We start from the raw sequence: 18974 nt of genomic DNA, 5'->3' as shown, positions 1-18974 counted from the left end.
GGTCCCTGGTTGAAATTCTGGCTTGGCCACAAACCGACCATTCCACATATTCCCCAAGAAGATCAGGGCAGCTTCCTCTGTGGTTTGCCATTTTCTCTTTGTAGCTACCTTGCTAAAAGGACCCTGACCATTAGGTCCAGTTGTGACCAACTCTGGGGTTGCGGCGCTCATCTCGCTTTACTGGCCGAGGGAGCCAGCTTACAGCTTCTGGGTCATGTGGCCAGCATGACTAAGTCACTTCTGGCGAACCAGAGCAGCACACGGAAACACTGTTTACCTTCCCACCAGAGCGGTACCTATTTATCTACTTGCACTTTGACATGATTTCGAACTGCTAGGTTGGCAGGAGCAGGGACCAAGCAACGGGAGCTCACCCCGTCGCCGGGATTCGAACCGCTGACCTTCTGATCGGCAAGTCCTAGGCTCTGTGGTTTAACCCACAGCACCACCCGCATCCCAGCTACCTTGCTAGATGTAGGCTAAGCTGAGAAATAGCTCCTTTTCCAGGCTTCATGGTTGTGCAGTGATTTGAGCCTAGGCAATTCCTATTCAAGCCCAACACAATCACCCATCCTTCGCTCTTCATCTGCAGTTCAGGGGTGATGAAACTGACCCACCTTACAGAGCTATTTTAAGGATTTCTGAAGCAATAGATGTGACACACGCCAAGCACCTTAGGATTGAACTGAATGCTTGGATATGCTGGAAGAATCTGGCTTCTGAAAGTTTCCTTGTCTTCCTCCTTCCTTGTGTTTACAGGAACTTTGGGCTACTAACCTCCTCTTTGTCCAGGACTTCATGTTCAACTTTCTGAAGGACCCATTGAGGGAAATCGAAGAGCCTTATTTTTCCTTGGATGAGGTAAGACTCCCAAGAAGCTACTGATGTGGGTGGCTGCAGCGGAGCTGGGGTGTGTGTGTGTGAAGTGAGAAGGTACATTGCACAAGCCCATTTTACAGTTCCCCTAGGATGCTTTACAATTCCCTGTTCTCTGATAGGCTGCCTGCCGGCCACGTTGGAACCAATGAACACTTGGCCTCCCTCCCTCCTCTTGCCCTTGCCATTTCTCTGCTGCTTCTGGGGGGGGGGGATCACTGGTACCTCAGTCCTGGCTGCCGTGTCTCCCTGTGTTACTGCACATGTGGACAGGTAATAGTCTTCAGGAAGAAGCAGGCCAGGAGGTAGCTATCCTGACTGCTGCTCACTGTAGTGAGTTAACACTACAATGCAGCATAGTGCAACACTTTCTTGCCCCCCTCTTCATTCTATCTCTTGTTTTCTCCTTATCTATCTTCTGATATGCATCCTTCTCTCCTGCCAAACCTCCTTAGCCACCACCCTCGGTGCCACATTTAGGCTTAAGAGGGATAACTCCCACTGATGTCCCACCCCTTTTTGACAACCCAAATTTCTCTGCAAGGAGCAAGGCCAAGTGGGGGAATGCTGTGGGCCAAGTTCAAAAACCTTTTGGGCCATATCTGGTCCCCAGTTAAGAGCTTCCCTATCCCTGCCTTATATGATCAATTTCCCGAGAGGTCCGGAGGGTGGCAACACGAGAACGGGCCTCCTCTGCAGTGGCTCTCCGTCTGTGGAATCCTCTCCCCAGGGAAGTTCACCTGGTGCCTTCATTATATAACTTTAGGCGCCAGGCAAAAATGTTCCTTTTTAACTAGGCCTTTGATTGACCTGATCAACATCCATACCCTTTTAAAATGTGGCTCTTTTGGGGGGGTATTACTGGGTTATTGTTTTTATTTTTATTTTATATATTGTGATCTTTTTATGTGAACTGCCCTGAGACCTTCGGGTATAGGGCGGTATATAAATTCATTTAATGATAATGATAATGATAATAATAATAATAATAATAATAATAATAATAATAATAATAATAATACCACCTCAGTTTTCAAATGTGCCTCAAAAGTCGAACAGGAAACGCGGCTTCTGCTGAGTGCAAGACTTTGAAGCCTAGCTGTCAGCTATTGAGTTTCAGTTTTTGAACATTTCAGAAGTCAAACAGTCTGCCGGAATGGATTACGTAGTTTTGTTATGGTTTTAATTCTTGTTTTGTGCTGCTGCCCTTTGGATCCTATGGAATGAAGTGGTGGCATATAAATGCTGTAAAGGAATAAACACAATTTTTAAAGCTTATTCAAAAACTGCCCTTGTTTTAGTGTTTTATGTGGGTTTCCCCCCTCCCTTGTTTCTTCCTCTCTGGGCAGTTCCTTACCTTCCTGTTTTCCAAAGAGAACAGTATATGGAACTCGGAGCTTGACGTTGTACGTCCTGAGGACATGAACAATCCCCTCTCCCACTACTGGATTTCTTCCTCGCATAACACGTAAGAAGATAAAGGATGCTCCCTGTTTTGTTCTACTTTTGAGAACCTGATTTGCATGATGAGTTTGGCCTGGTTCTCCCCCCGCTTTCATACCTGTCTCTCATTTGTACCAGCAGGTCAGTATGTTAGCCAACAGCAGTTAAGGGATCTCAGGATGACACAAAACCTGAAATGAATCCATCTACTTAAGTGATTTCCATATTTCTGCTAAAAGAAGTCATTAGAGTGGGACATTTTTGGATTGATACTGTGGCACTGGGGATGAGTGAGATGTCTAATTCCCTTATCCTGTAGTCCCAGTCTAGGTTGCCTCTGCAACTGGAAATTTCCAGTAGTTGCTCAGGTTAGAGTAGGTTATACCTTGTGCAGCTAATGGCAGCTTCATGTGTGTGATCTGGATTGGGGTACAACACTATGACTTCTGTACCGATTCCTCTCCTGCCCCTCAACAGCAGCTACTTCCCACAGCTACGTTACATGCATTTTGTAATCTTTGTCATCTCAGAGCTTCCTGAACCTGTGTTGGAGATGCCTGAGCTATTGGCACTTGCATTGCTTGTTTGTGGAAAACTGGAGGGAGGAGGAACGAAGTGTGAAGCTGGCTCTGAAATCCTCTAGTTTGGATCCTTTCCTTAGACCTCTGTAGCTTCACCAGCATTTTGCAAAGTCCGTTGAATTCTTTTTGCTAAAAGAATTTTAGGAATTCTTTGCCTTGGTGCTGTGGCACTGAAGCAGGTGAGGTGGAGTTATACTCAGCCCTCTTCACTAATTTCATTTTCTGCATTGCTGGGAGAAGGAAAATGTCAGCACATCAACCAACCTTTCTTGCCTGGGACACCATGAACCTAATGCCTATCCTGATGCAAACTGAGTTGTACAGTGTACAACCCCCCACCAAACCCTGCTCTTAAATTCTCTGTTGCATTTGAGTCACTGATGTGTATGTGGTGTTGTTTTTAACATCGCTGTGTTCATAGGACCTTCACTGTTGGTCATGTAAGCAGTTTTCCTGCCTTCTTCTCATGGATAGGTACCTGACAGGAGACCAGTTCTCAAGTGAGTCTTCGCTGGAAGCTTATGCTCGATGCCTGCGCATGGGATGCCGCTGTATTGAGCGTGAGTGCTGGCCTCTTCCCCATTGATGCTTCCAAGGCTGTTTTCTTCAGCCAACTAGAAGTGATTTCGCCTTGGAGCAGGGCTTCAGCTCAGTGGTAGAACACATGCTTTTGCACACTGAGGTTTGCAGCTTCTGTCTCCCGTTGAGGAGAACTGGCAGCAGGTGATGTGAAAGACCCCTGCTTAGAGTCCTGGAGTGCTTCTGCCTGTCAGAGTAGCCAGCCCTGGGCTAGATGAACAAATAGTCTGACCTGCTATCAGAGCCATCTTTAGCATATGCGCCACTGAGGTGCAAAGATCTGCCCAGCACCCCCAAATTTAGTTTAGCCCCCAAATTAACTTTTATTATGCTTGTGTCAGACAATTGCCGACAGTTAGCAAAAATAAACATTTTTTTTTAATGATTTCTCTAAACGAATTTGAACTGTAAGTGATGAGATTAAAATGTGCCGTTGTGAATGATGCTGGTGCGGCGCGTCTTTGGTAAATGAGCGCACAAAGTCGAAAGTCCTTTAGTGAAACAGTAGGTATACATTTCCATAATACCTAGGTATATTAGTATTTTGTTTTTCTAGCTTGATCAAAATTATTTTTTATTTCATAACAGGTAGCTAGTTAAGAGCTTAGGCGGCTTTAGCGGTGGGTGCCTGGTGCCCTCCCAGAATTCAGCGCCCAGGTGCCCTGCACCCCTTGCACCCCTGGGTAAGGACGGCCCTGTCCACTATAAGGCAGCTTCCTGTGTTCCACATGTCGCTACACAGGCCCAGCCCAAAGTTCTCTGCATCAGGAACTTTTCAAGGAAGCCAGGACACTTAATTACAAGAGTTTCCTGTAGCTTGTGCTCTGGTGCCAATAGCATCAGCAGTGCGCTGTATGCTACGTATATTCACAAAACTGCTTTGACCTGCCTTCCCTTCCACACATCACTTCCACGTCTGTTGACATCAAGAAGGAAAAGGAAATGATATTGTTCACTAGAATGTGTGTTCTGCCAGGTTGCTGGCTGCCAGAGTGCTCATGATGCATGCCTCTAGATCCCTTGCTCACTAGAGATTTCCTGCAGAGCTGTGCCTTGCCGCCTTATAATGATAATGCTCTTTGTTTGTATTTCTTGAGTTAGATGCCTTTTCTTAATTATTCCCCTTTTTAGTTGACTGCTGGGATGGCCCTGATGGAATGCCAGTGATTTATCATGGGCACACGTTAACTACCAAAATAAAGTTTTCCGATGTCCTAGCCACCATCAAGGAACATGCTTTTGTGACCTCTGAGTAAGTAAAGCGGGGATTGTGGCATTCTGTCCTCCAGGAATTTGCAGCTCACATACTTGGATTCCAGGGGCCTCCAACATGCAAACCCTAAATTGCTTGTGGCAGCTTGTCTGGGTGCAGTACTAGAATTTATATATTTGAACCGCTTTCACAGTATTTCTGTCTGCAATGATGCATTGGCATTGTAGACGGTAAAAACACCCCACCCTAAATATTGTCTTCCTTCTGTAACAAATATTAAAACTGGGCTGTAAATAACTCATGATTCAGTGTGCATTTGGCTCATACTTTTATTTATTTCATAAAATGTATTTACCGCTTGATTGTATGAAACCTCAAAGTGGCTTACGAAAGAATAAAACAGGAGAATCAAGAAAAATCTACAACCCTACCTTAAAGTGTGCGGAAGTTTAAAATACTAAAACCGTTCAAAATTACCTCAACTTTCTAGGCATCTGGGAAGGCTTGTTTAAGCAAGAATGTTTTTAGCTGATGTTGAATAAGCAGGGAGTTCCAAAGTCCAGGTGTTGCTGCACTAAATGATCAAGTTCTTACAGATGTGCACCAGGTATTATGTGCACCTGTAGGAGTGCCAGTTCCCCCGATGGAAGCGTTTGTGTGGGCATATGGGGCAAGGTGATCTCATAGGTAAACTGGTCTCAAGTTGTTAAGGGATTTGTATACTAATAACAGCACCTTGAACTTTGTCTGGTGGGTTATTGCCAACCAGTGCAGGTCTCTGAGCACAGGTGTTGTATATCAACAAAGCATCACTCTGGGACGAAAATGTTTTGTTTTTTTAATGGCACTAAGAAAAAAACTGGATTTTGGCATACATGCTGATTAAAGCTGCATAATTAATTTCATTTTGCATAAATCATCATGCATTTTTAAAAATAAAGTTACATAATGTGTCCCTTTTTAAATCTTTGGTAGGCTGTAGGACCTATGCAAGGCAGTGAAACTTCGTCTCCAGCTACTGGAAGTTTTAATCTGCAATTCACTTGACATGAAATGTGGATCCAGACATTTCAGCAGGCTCTGCTAGTGCCCTTTCAAGGATATATATTTTTTTTAAAAAAAACCTTAAACTTTTAAAAACCTTAAGCTGAGATTTTCAAGAAGCTGAATACTCTGCCCGTTACATCCTGTGCTTTCTCTATGCTCCCACAGAGTCACTTGTATACACAGCCTTGATCATACTGAGAGATGGGTGCCTGCTGAATTACCATAGAATAATAGTCTTTAGCAGCTAGACTATCCAGTCCACATTATTCTGGCCTAATGGCCATCACTTGCTGTTTTTGTTTGGCTTTCAGCTTCCCTGTTATCCTGTCCATCGAGGATCACTGCAGCATCGCCCAGCAGAGGAATATGGCTCAGAACTTTAAGAAGATCTTTGGAGACATGCTGCTAACCAAACCAGTAGATATCTCGGCTGATGGGCTTCCATCTCCAAACCAGCTGAAGAGGAAGATTCTCATAAAGGCAAGTCTTTTTCATGGCCTTTGCTGCTAAGATAACTACTAGAACTCAAAATGGGGAGTGGGGCACATGGTTTCTTGGCATTACAGCTTCAAACACACTACTATACTGCAAGTTGCCTAAGGCTAGTTGGCTTGTAAAATCTAACAACAATTGATCTGCCTGGCCAGGGATGCTGTGGACTACAAGATGCACCTTGCAAAACAACAACAACAACAACAAACTGTTTTTGCAAAAAACAACAACCCTGTTTTTGTGACCCACTGAATTCCTATATATGTGCCAACCAATATGGCATCCTTGCTGTTTAAGTTATTGCCGTTTAACTGGATATGTAATGTATATCATTCTTTTTTCTGGTACTGGGGATTTATACAAATAATATAGAATCACAATTATTGCATTGTGAAGGCAAATAAATGGCCTAAGAAATGAGATGAAGATTAGATTTCTTTAGTGAGCTAGGGAACAAATCTAATATTTATCTTGTGCCTTAGGGTGTTTATGAGAGCTCAGGGGAAAGCTCGCATTAGCTACTGAATGTGCCCTATAGGTCCACAGTTGTAGATCCATAGAATTCTTTCCCTTACTACCAACGCTGGGAAGTTTGCTAGTCTTAAGACTTCAGCTTAGTAATATTCTCAAAGTTGAACATCAGGCAGGAGTTAGCTAGGAAATCTTCAGGGTCAGTGTGCAAACTCTGTTGTGCCCCATAATTAGTTGTGGGTGCCCTAGAGATATCCAAAAGGCAGGTCTTGTTCAGTGTGCAAAATCTTCAGTGTGCAAACTCTGTTGTGCCCCATAATTAGTTGTGGGAGCCCTAGAGATATCCAAAAGGCAGGTCTTGTTCTCTTGGGTTCATTTTTTAGAGAAGCTGAGGTGTATACCTCTCGTTGCAGCACAAGAAACTGGCTGAGGGCAGTGCTTATGAAGAAGTGCCATCCACAGCTGTGTATTCAGAGAATGATATTAGCAACTCCATAAAGAATGGAATCCTCTACCTCGAAGACCCCATCAATCATGTGAGCTTCTTGTTACTGCTGCTTATGACTCCTCTGCTTCACTACTAAGTTGCCTAGACCTGGTTGGTCTGTATGATCAAAACAGCAATTAAGCTGTCTGAGAAAGGATGCTGTAACCCCTCTTTTGACCATAGGTGTATTGTGATCCATTTAATGCACACAAAAACTTTCTCTTTTCACTTCTGCTGACCCTCTGGTTACACCTAGACCTTTCACTTGCTACAGCCAGTGATTGCTGGCATCCTAGACCTGACCATAATGACACCTTAGAATGATTAAAACGAATGCATGGTAATGGAACAATGGACAAAAGCTCTGCATGTAAATACATTTGGGCACTGCCACATGCTATGTCTCCACCCTGTAATGAATAAACAAGCCAACTGGGGCAGGGCTGCCAGGGGCCTAGTGGCATGTGGCTAAAAGTGGTGCTTGGGTCTGGCCAACATGAACATTTATTTAAATGATCACATGGGCCTTTGCAGGGCAGTGACTGTAAGAAAAGTATGTTGTAATACAAAGCAAAGCCCAATCCCTCTGTATAATATCTTCATAGGACTCCATTTTACAAATGGAAGCCTCTGACACTTAAAAAAAAAAGAAGAGTTTAGGCAGGTGCTGCTTATTTTTCTTCTTTTTACTTTTTATGGCACTTACAAAGCAGACAGGTCCTTGTCCAAAGGCTGTCTCATCATGTCGGTTGATGTTAGTCTCAGGATAAGCCCCCCCCCCCCCGATAGACTTGATGTCTTGAGGGTAATATTCTAGGATGAACATCTTTTCTACATGTGTGTTTGCAGGATTGGAACCCCCATTACTTTGTCCTGACCAGTAGCAAAATCTATTACTCTGGAGAGAGAAGCAGTGATTTGGGAAATGAGGATGAGGAGGAGCAAAAGGAGGTACGTGAAACAACTTGCCACAGTTTTTCTTCTGAGCTGCTGAAGATCTTCAGGCTTCTCAGCCATTCAGGTCTGGAAGGAATGACTCTTCCTACATTAGAAGGTGCTTGTATGGGTGTGACATATGGAGCAGTGGCAGCTGGAGATGGGCACCACTGTGCACTTAGCATCCCACCAGCCATATTACTGTTCTTACCTGGAGAGTTGAGGTGGTGGAAAGGTCAGTTTGGTGCAGGTATAGGAGCATGCATTGAACTGATCTACCTGCTGCCTCATCACCCTACTTTCCAGTAGCCAGCTGTCTCAGCAGTATATACTACCACTGTACCTTGATCAGCATAGATAAATATTCATTAAATACAGTCATGATTTAAAAAAAACAAAACCTATGAACATTATGGGCATTTGCAGTATTTTTTGTATTGTGATAAAGGACGCAAGATGCCCTATTGGTGTGAAACTTAAAGAACAAACCAAATAAGACTGAAAGTGGGTTTCCCTTATTATACCATCTTCATTCAAATACCCTCGATCCAGTGATTGATGATAGTGTGCTATGGTGATTCACTTTTGGAAGGGCTAAAAGCAAGCCAGACCAATCATGTCTTCTTTCCCCTCTGTTAATTAGTAGTGGCCCACTTTAACACTGAACTCTCATCATATTAGAAAAAGCCCATCTTAATGCAGTGAAAAAAATGGTAAACAGGAAGGCCACTATAAAAAAAGGAAAAACAGCAAATTAAATCCCAAAACAAACATGCATTGACTTCCCACCAAAAATAAATATAAACAAAGTGTCCCATTGAATATCCCATGTGAAGCTGTGATTATGTGGAACCCTGCAGCTGCCTGCACATTGAGATGAGTGCACTGTTTTCACAAATATTGGTTATAGCCTGCTTGTTAGATGCAGAGGTTGCATGCTCCAACCCCTTGGTCTCTCTCGAGTTTGCTTGTCCATTTATGCTGTATGCCATTTATGCTATAATAGCACATTGAGGAGTATTTCTGAAGCTCCTGAGAACACTGGTCTCCTCCTGCGCTGAATCTAGATTCCTGAAATCTGGAAGGAGATTTACAGGGAAGAGGAAGTTGAATTCCAAGACAATGTAGTGTGGCTCTGCCTTCATACAGAGCTGGTCCTGTCCACAGGAAACTAAGCTGGTAAGCCACCTTTTGTTTCCATACTAGGTGAGCAACAGCACTGAACTCCACTCGACCGAAAAGTGGTTCCATGGCAAGCTGGGAGCTGGGCGTGATGGGCGACACATAGCAGAAAGGCTGTTGACTGAGTACTGCATAGAGACGGGAGCCCCTGACGGTTCTTTCTTGGTGCGAGAGAGTGAGACCTTTGTTGGCGATTACACCCTTTCTTTTTGGTAAGAAAATCTTGGGCATGGTATCCATCCTTCAGGTATCTCTGTAACTAGATGTGTAACTGAAAGACATAGGTCAATGGATATGAGCATTGCACAATCTCTCTCTCTCTCCCTCTAGCCAGAAGATTCATGGAATCTGCCTGTTAGGCAAATACTTGGATGATACATAATTCATTCAATTTATGTAGGAATTGGGAAAAGATGGCTAATGGCAGATTGAGAAGCAGTGTGTGTGTGTGTGTGTGTGTGTGTGTGTGTGTGTGTGTGTACTACTATTTAGCTTACCTTTGCTGTTGAATTCTATGCAGTGTTTACATTATTTGACCTCGCATCTGTGAGAACAATGGTAACTTGCCCAAGGCCACACATTGAGATGCGTTGCTGTGAGAAGGGATGTGAACCTGTCTTTCACATCCAAAGCCAGCATTCTGAGTCCATTGCATTTTTGAAATTAGTCACTAGATTGAACAGGAAGCTTTGCTGTGCAAAGGAACCCTGCTGTTTGATTACTGGAATAGTTGCATGCCGCATCTTGGATTTCCAAGGCTTTAGCAGTAGTTGTGAAGGTGTTTTGAGGTTTTAATGTTGAGGGCTAGAAACTTGTTCCTATTAATACACACACATTAATGCCAACATTTTAACAGCACAATTCTAACCATATATATTCAATGGGGCTTACTCCAAGATAAGTAGCATTAGGACTGAAGTTTAGGTCAGGCTTTTTGAAGTCCACACACTACTGGATACCTGGTCTTAGCTTTTCGTGTAATTTCAAATTTCCCCAAGCAGCCTTTGCTTCATCCTTTTCGTCAACTGAGTGCTGCTGTTTCTCCCCTTTCTTGCATACTGCCTGTTGTTTTAAGGCACAACCATGCAAAGAGCTGGTTGGGTACTCTCAAGGTCTACCAACCTATCCCAATCTATTCCACCCTACTGAATAAGCAACTTTCACTCTTCGCATGACACTCATGTTTTCAGGCAGTGTGATGGCTATTGTTAGGGGGGAAATGTAACTAAAATAATATTTCTTTATTTTAAAAAGCAATTTTAGGCTGTCATTGTAAGTGCATTTACTAAGGACTAAGCCACACTGAGTATACTGGGGCTTATTTTGTGTAAACACACATGGGATTTCACTGCTGACCTTTGTTTTTCTTGCATGCAGGCGCAACGGGAAAGTGCAACACTGCCGGATCCATTCCCGGCAGGATGCTGGCAGCCCCAAATTCTTCCTCACCGATAACCTGGTGTTCAACAGTCTTTATGACCTCATCACTCATTATCAGCAGGTGCCACTCAGATGCAATGAATTTGAGATGAGGCTGACTGAACCTGTGCCACAGACCAACGCTCATGAGAGCAAGGAGTAAGCCAATGCGTTTTTGGCCTTTTGCTTATGTCAGAATTCCAATAAAGTTGTTGCCTTAGGGCTGAGATCACTCAAGAATATTGTAGCCTGAATTTAGCACCTTGAGTGATGATTTTGGATATAGGTAAAGGTAAAGGGGACCCCTGACCATTAGGTCCAGTCGTGACCGACTCTGGGGTTGCGGCGCTCATCTCGCTTTATTGGCCGAGGGAGCCAGTGTACAGTTTCCGGGTCATGTGGCAGTGCAGTGCACGGAAACGCTGTTTACCTTCCTGCCAGAGTGGTACCTATTTATCTACTTGCACTTTGATGTGCTTTCGAACTGCTAGGTTGGCAGAAGCAGGGACCGAGCAACGGGAGCTCACCCCGTCACGGGGATTCAAACCGCCGACTTTCTGATCGGCAAGTCCTAGGCTCTGTGGTTTAACCCACAGAGTTTTGGATATAGCTCACACTTAATTGGAGTGGTTTTATTTTGGTTAGTTCTATTGCCCTACTGCAGGGTTGGGGACCTGTGGCCCTATGGATGTCCCTTGACATCATTTCCCATCATCTCTGACCATTGGTGTGATGGCTGGGGCTGATGGGAGTTATAGCCCCGAAATATCTGAAAAGCCACTGCTTCCCCATCCTTGCCCTACTAACCTACTTTGCTTCAGAAGGGGAACTACAATGTCATAGTTTTATGCTATTTAACCTGCTATCTCTGTCTTATTTTTAGCTGTTATTCCTTATTATGTGCTTGTCTTCTATTGAATTTTCATCCTCTTATGTGGGCCCTTGGAAAATTTCATTGGAAAGGCAGGACAGACACACAAATCTGGTGCTTTCAAGCCATTCTCCACAACTTGGTTAACATAAAAGACAAATTCCGCAGAAGTCTCCAAAGAGTCTAATCTGAATGGTATTCTAGAATGCTCAAACCGCTCTTTTACATTTAACTCATCTGCACTGTTTATGTAAAACTGCAAAGCTTTCTCCCCTGCTGACACACATTTAATTTTAATAAAAAAACTACCTCTGAACTATTATGGATCCCCAGTTTAGAGATGCAGGGAAATGAAATGGAGCTGAACAGAGCTCAGGAAGGAAGCCAAAGGACCACATTTTCCTTTCCTTCCAGTTTGCTTTAAGAGCTGGGAGAATTAACATTCTTCAGATTTGTGCCTGCAATATCGCCTTGTGCCACAAAATCCCTAAGCATAAAACCTGCCTACAACCGTTTGGAGGTTAACCATGGTTATTCTAACTGGTGTGTGCAGATCAGCTTGGAGTCTTAGTTAGCATTCACCATGGTTGGGATGTGTGCAGAGGTCACCTTTAAGCGTGGCTTTGCCACAGGGAAGGATTGGATTTGTATGTAAGAGAAGGACCCACAGACCATATGTGGTCTGTTTCTGACCTCTTAACAGTGGAAACATTGCTTCTGCACTGGCCCCTAGTGAAAACGAAGACTTGGCTTGTGATGCTGCATTAACTGGCTTCCTGCATCTGCAACGAAACCACAATGGCTCTAAATCTCCAAAGGAAACAATACAGCCAAGTGGTATTCTTCTGTGAAACAGAGTTAATCCTGGGGTCCAGACATTTATCAGGTACTGCTGCGCTACATTCACTTACATTGCAATATTTTCACCCCACCTCCCAGATGGTATCACGCTAATCTCACCCGGCCTCTGGCAGAGCGCATGCTGATGCGGGTGCCGCGGGATGGGGCCTTTCTGGTGCGCAAGAGGAGCGAGCCAAACTCCTATGCAATCTCCTTTCGGTGAGTAGTTTGTCTCCCAGGTAACATGGACTTCCTTAAATAATAAATTTATTATTATTATTATTATTATTATTATTATTATTATTATTATTATTATTATTATTATTATTATTATTATTATTATTACCCCACCCATCTGGCTGGGCTTCCCCAGCCACTCTGGGCGGCTTCCAACAAAATATTAAAATACAGTAGTCCATCAAACACTAAAAGCTTCCCTAAAGAGGGCTGCCTTCAGATGTCTTCTAAAAGTCTGGTAGTTGTTCTCTTTGACATCTGGTGGGAGGGTGATCCACAGGGTAGGTGCCACTACCAAGAAGGCCCTCGGCGCTGGATCTCTGTCTGGGCAGAACAATGGGGGTGGAGACGCTCCTTCAGGTATACTGGGCTGAGGCTGTTTAGGGCTTTAAAGGTCAGCACCAACACTTTGAATTGTGCTTGGAAACGTACTGGGAGCCAATGTAGGTATTTCAAGACCGGTGTTATATGGTCTTGGCAGCTGCTCCCAGTCACCAGTCTAACTGTCGCATTCTGGTTTAGTTGTAGTTTCTGGGTCACCTTCAAAGGAAGCCTTATATATGTGTCGTCGTGGCTGTGAAATGTAGGGAAGGAAAGTAACCCCCCCCATCATCATGCAACAAACACCCTCTTCAGCCATTGTTAAGTGGTTGTTTGGGAAATGACTGATCACTTGTTCTTCTGCTGTTTTGTTCCCCAGGGCAGAAGGGAAGATAAAGCACTGCCGAGTCCAGCAGGATGGCCAGACCGTCATTTTGGGTAACTCAGAATTCGAGAGCCTTGTGGATTTAATCAGCTACTACGAGAAGCACCCACTGTATCGCAAGATGAAGCTGAGGTATCCGATTAATGAGGAAATGTTGGAGAAGATCGGGACAGCGGTGAGTATGGTGTTAGGAATGGAATCCAGTGCGTTCTTCCTGGGACTGTGGTCGCAACTGCTCTTGTTTTTCTAGAATATGGCAGGGATTGGGGAATCTCCAAATCCCAGTCTTCACTTGCCAGGGGATCTAATTTAGCCTGCAAAGTCATTCTTCAAAATCACTCTCACTTGTCCATCACCTGATATCACTGGGTGATGTCAGCTGATGGGCAGGGTTTTTCTTTCAATCCTACTGGGTGTTGCTTTTACAGCATTTTCCCAGCCCCACCCATCTGTCAAAGTTGGCTTGCAGTGTGGCAGGGAGACCTGACCTGACCAAAAAGGTTCCCTATCCCTTCTCTAAGGAAATGGAGTACAGTGGTGCCCCGCAAGACGAAATTAATTCGTTCCGCAAGTTTTGTCGTCTAGCGAATTTTTCGTCTTGCGAATCACGAAATCCCATAGGAATGCATTGAAAATCAATTAATGCGTTCCTATGGTCAAAAAAAGTCCAAACAAAGCCAAATTTGGTACAACAACAGTTTATTAACTGCTCTTTAAAGTCACACATACTGTAAAGAGCAGTTCAAAAATTGAAGGGAAAATAAATTAGCTTTATAAACAAAACATGTCTTTGTTTTTAGACAAAGGAAACAAAGTCGCGAGACGTTTTCGTCTTGCGAAACAAGCCCATAGGGAAATTCGTCTTGCGAGGCAAATTGAAAACGGAAAAACCTTTCGTCTAGCGAGTTTTTTGTCTTGCGAGGCATTCGTCTTGCGAGGTACCACTGTAGTTGGATCTCTGGTACTGCTTAGCTAGAAGACCGACCTGCATTTGTCAACCAGCCTATTGGTATCCACAGTATCCTCTCTTCAGTGAGATGTCCACTTCTTGAGCAAGGATGGAGAACCTCTGTCCCATGGGTCAGACTTGGCCCTCTAGTGGTCCAAATTTGACCTGTGAGGTCATTTCCCCCAAACCACACCCACTAACACCACACTGAATGTCATATGAAATGTCAGGTGCAGGACAAGTATTGGCATGGCTTCAAAGGAACAACTGAGAGCTTAAGGCGTGCTCTTACCACCCAGCTGTTGGAAGGAGGAAGTCCTTTTGCAAACAGTCCTGCACTGCTCCTTGGACCTTTGGCTTTTGGGTGTTTAAAGAGCAGTGTGAGGCTGCTTCCAAAAGGGCTTTCTAACAGCCCTGAACTTTTCTTTGAAATTCTGAAAACTGGAGTTTCAAAGTGCAGTGCTAGGCTGTTAAAAAGCCTTTTGTAAACAACCCCACACTGATCTTAAATCTCTAGTTTTTGGAGGTTCAAGGAACAGCACATGGCTGTTTGAAAGCCCTTTTGCAAACAGCTCTGTGCTGCACTTTGAAATCCCAACAACTGGGACTTCAAAGTGCAGCTTCGCCTGATGTCACAGTAACATCTGGTGATTGACAGATAAACAGCCCCACCTGCCTGCCAAATTTGTCCCACCAAAGGTTGGGGAGATAAGAATCTAGCAAGTTGGCTAGAAAAAGTTGCTCACCCTACTCTATAGCGTGAGGGGAGACTCAGCCTGTTTCCAAGCTGTCAAATCGCCTTATAAGTGAGTGGCTTTAGCCACCTCTTCTAACTCCTGTTATCCTTGCCTGAACAAGCATACAGATAGACTCATCCTCTTTCCTTTGCTCACCAGGAACCAGATTACGGTTCACTCTACGAAGGTCAGAATCCAGGATTTTATGTGGAGGCCAATCCTATGCCAACCTTCAAGGTATTTTCCTTGTATCTCGAGATGTGACTGGGATGAGATCAGCTGATAAATTGCTTGTGTGGCCAATATGTTTTCACTACCAGGGCAAGTAGAAGCTTATGAGGAGGTGGCTTCCATTGGGCAAATCGTGCAGAGGGGAAGCGTTAATACTGCCCTCCAGCACCACGGTGGTCCCTGTGGATCAGTCCTTGCCTTGGCTGCATTTGCATATCTCCATCATAAATCATAATCTGTAGTCTGGAGAATGCTCTTTAACAAACCATTAGCACATTGGGGCCTTGATGCCTACCCTCCCTGCAAACATTAGTACACTAAATTTTAAACCCCAGGCACTAGCGTATTCATGAAGTTATTTGCATATAGAAACTTCTGACTTTCACACAAAATTGGAAAGAGAACTGAACCCTGGTAATGGGAGTCTGAAAGGTAGGCAAATTCCTGGCCAATCATTAGTTTGTCCTATTGATTGCACTGTATATTTTCCCCCACGGTGGTCTTGCATGTCACAAAGACTTAGAGGCAGGTATTGATACCTGATTGTAAGTGGATTTCTGCAGAATTCCTTGGTAATAATAATAATAATTTATTTATTTATACCCCGCCCTCCCCAGCCAAGACCAGGCTCAGGGCGGCTAACAACCAATAATAAAAACACGTTGATTAAAATACAGTTTAAAAGATTAAGGTACAACATTAAAACATTAGGGTGCAATCTCTTCATAGGAGGAGAAAGGGAAAAGAAAGAGGGGGAGACAATCAAACTGATTCTAAGCCAAAGGCCAGGTGGAACAACTCTGTCTTACAGGCCCTGCGGAAAGAAATCAGATCCCGCAGGGCCCTGGTCTCATGAGACAGAGCATTCCACCAGGCTGGAATGAGTGTTATGTGACTTCATCTCAGCTTCTGCCGGGATCACCTAGCCTCATTATTTTGTATGTGTTTCAGTGTGCTGTCAAAGCCTTGTTTGACTATAAGGCTCAACGAGAGGATGAGCTCACTTTCACCAAAAATGCCATCATCCAGAATGTGGAAAAGCAAGAAGGAGGCTGGTGAGTTTCCTTCAATCACCAGATGATCGGTCCTTTTAAAAAGATCTCCCAGAGATCACATCACCAAGCAGCAACAGGGCGTTTGCTGACTTTCCCATTCCTGGTAATGCCTTTTGAAAAGAACTTTCCCCTTTTATATGTTTTAAACAAGCAAAATGTGAAGATGAACACCCGCCTCGTTTTTAGAGCCAAACCCTTTGGCTCCCAGACTCTGGGAACCTAGGTTGCTCCTGAACAACTGAAAAGCAGCTAGAGTTGGTAGAGGTGATTTGAAAGGGAGACTTAACACTTCCCCCATCCACCACTTTCCTCTTACAACTCCTTCCAACAACTTCTCCACCCCTCTCCTCTCCATCTTGTATTATAAACTCGCCATGCTGCTTTGCAGCTGTTTGGGAATGACTAGGACAGGCATCCCCAGACTCTGCCCTCCAGCTGTTTTGGGACTACAGTTCCCATCATCCCTGACCATTGGTCCTGTTAGCTAGGGATGATGGGAGTTGTAGTCCCAAAACAGCTGGAGGGCCAAGTTTGGGGATTCCTGGACTAGGGTTTCCAGATACAAGGTCTGCTACTGAACTTCAGCTTCAGCCCTTAGTCAAGATCACTTTACACTTTGGCACAGGGAAGTGTTTCTGCTAGTGGTATGATAGGGCATGAATTTGGTAACTTATTTCCATTCCTTGGAATCAAGGCAAAATTAACAAGAGAGTATCCTCGTTTGCCCTCCTGCACACTCCACTACTGGCAGGTCTGTAGCTTAGTGCACAGCTAGCGAGCTCTGTTGGTCTGCTTAATGCCACACATTTACGTTCTAATCGATGCATTTTGATCACCTGGGTACAAAATAACACTAGTTTTGTGTAGAACGTGTATGGCTTTGCACATGCATCTTTTCATTCCTTCCAGGTGGAGAGGAGACTGTGGCGGTAAGAAGCAGCTGTGGTTTCCATCTAACTACGTAGAAGAAATAGCTAGTCCAACAGGCTTGGAGCCTGAGAGGGAGGTGAGCATTCAGTTTGGAGAAAGATGGAAAGAGAGCTGCAGAGTCTTTTCAGCTTCAGATTCCGGGGAAAGCTCAGCTTGAGTTTTGGTCTTGAAATAAGGCCTTCTAAATACCCAAAGGGCCACCTTCTTCCATGTGAGCCTGCCTGCTCAATAAGATCTTCCAGATGGGCTGTCCTATGCGTCACACAAACACCTAGTTTACATTCAGCTGGGATGTGGGAGAAGACCTTTGCTGTTGTGGCAAGTTCTCTGGGTCTCTCTGCCCAGCGAGACTTAGAATCACAGCATTGGAAGGGATCCCCAAGGTCATCTAGTCCCATCTCCTGCAATGCAGGAATCTCAACTAAAGATGGCCATCCAACCTCTGCTTACAAAACTCCATGAAGGGAGAGTCCATTGCCGACAGCCTTCTGTGGCTGCCTGCATACATTTACATTGGTATATTACATATACATTGGTTATTAGTTTCAATTTGGCCTTCTGCAATCTGGTTGTTCTTCATGTGTTTTAGACTACAACTCCCATAAGTCCCAGCCAGTGTGATCAATAATCAGGTTATGTTGAGAGTTGTAGCCCAAAATTTAATTCATTCATTTTAAAGTGCTTTATTTCAGGGGTTTTTTGTTTGTTTTACAAACAATCGGTATATAAATGTTACGAAATAAAATAAGTGTTGTTATCTGCCACAGTGATGAAAACAATAACTAATAATACATGGTTGCAAGCTTCTGCAGTTCAGAGATGTGTGTGGATAAGAGAAAGATTGTGTTAGTTATCCTTCCTGGCCTGGTTCTGTTCACAGCTAACACCTCTATGCCAGGACTGTGTGATGAAATCACACAGGCAGGTATCTCAGAAGAAAGCTCCGCTGTAATAAAATTCTTTCTCTTCAAATGTGGCAAATCTAAATATTATCCAGAATTAATTTTACTACTCTTTAGCATTTATTTAGTGTCAGATGGTCCTTTCCCAGAGGACTGAGTAGCTCTAATTTGCTATCCACAAATCATATTGGACGGTGGAGGCTGCCAAGCAGGGAGTAGTCAGCTGCCAATGGAGGAGGAGGCCAAGGGAAGGATAGGCATTTTAAATATTTTTAGAATACTTTGCTATTTTAAAACAGAATGCATTTATTTGGGTGAGTGCTATTGCCTCCCCTGAGGTTCTCACGATAGGGCAGACTCTAAAATGTGAAGAAATGTAGTAATATGCTATGAACTTGCTTCCAGCAACAGATAGATGAGAACAGTCCATTGGGAGACCTACTTGGAGGAGTTCTGGACGTACCAGCCTGTCAGATTGGTAAGTGGATGCTTTGTGTGGTGGGCGGGAGAGGCAAGAAGCGATAACCGATGCTGATTTTCGGCTGCAACTATTTCCTTAGAACCCACCTTTCCTTGCTAATCTGCAAGTTTTCAGTTCCCAAGGCGTTGCTCCAGGATAAAGGCCTTGCATGGCTAAGTGCTCAGCCATGCAGGACCAGTTCTCTGGGTTGCTATTTAGCAAGGGCTGTGCATGCGGGAATGTTTTGCCTCATTTCAAGCCCCCTTCAAATGCATGGGTCTTGCCTGCCTGCGGGAAGATGGTTACCGTATTTTTCGCCCCATAAGACGC

General features: G+C 44.1%; 1 protein-coding gene across 2 annotated transcripts in view; it reads left to right on the top strand.

The window, feature by feature from the left end:
* PLCG1 (phospholipase C gamma 1) overlaps nucleotides 1–18974 on the top strand; it is a 98903-nt gene that overhangs the window by 64733 nt on the left and 15196 nt on the right. For both annotated transcript variants that reach the window (XM_081196019.1, XM_081196018.1), the window contains exons 9-23: nucleotides 760–861; nucleotides 2226–2344; nucleotides 3375–3460; nucleotides 4611–4731; nucleotides 6051–6219; nucleotides 7116–7238; nucleotides 8039–8140; nucleotides 9332–9519; nucleotides 10685–10885; nucleotides 12537–12656; nucleotides 13375–13555; nucleotides 15226–15303; nucleotides 16249–16352; nucleotides 17262–17358; nucleotides 18590–18662. In XM_081196019.1, the coding sequence (XP_081052145.1) occupies nucleotides 760–861; nucleotides 2226–2344; nucleotides 3375–3460; nucleotides 4611–4731; nucleotides 6051–6219; nucleotides 7116–7238; nucleotides 8039–8140; nucleotides 9332–9519; nucleotides 10685–10885; nucleotides 12537–12656; nucleotides 13375–13555; nucleotides 15226–15303; nucleotides 16249–16352; nucleotides 17262–17358; nucleotides 18590–18662 (1864 nt within the window). The remainder of the gene's footprint in view (nucleotides 1–759; nucleotides 862–2225; nucleotides 2345–3374; nucleotides 3461–4610; nucleotides 4732–6050; nucleotides 6220–7115; nucleotides 7239–8038; nucleotides 8141–9331; nucleotides 9520–10684; nucleotides 10886–12536; nucleotides 12657–13374; nucleotides 13556–15225; nucleotides 15304–16248; nucleotides 16353–17261; nucleotides 17359–18589; nucleotides 18663–18974) is intronic.

The sequence above is a fragment of the Podarcis bocagei genome, assembly GCF_964188305.1.
Source record: "Podarcis bocagei genome assembly, chromosome: 5".
Classification (NCBI taxonomy): domain Eukaryota; kingdom Metazoa; phylum Chordata; class Lepidosauria; order Squamata; family Lacertidae; genus Podarcis; species Podarcis bocagei.
The sequence above is the reverse complement of the archived record's forward strand: the minus strand, read 5'-3'. Positions and strand labels throughout refer to the sequence as shown.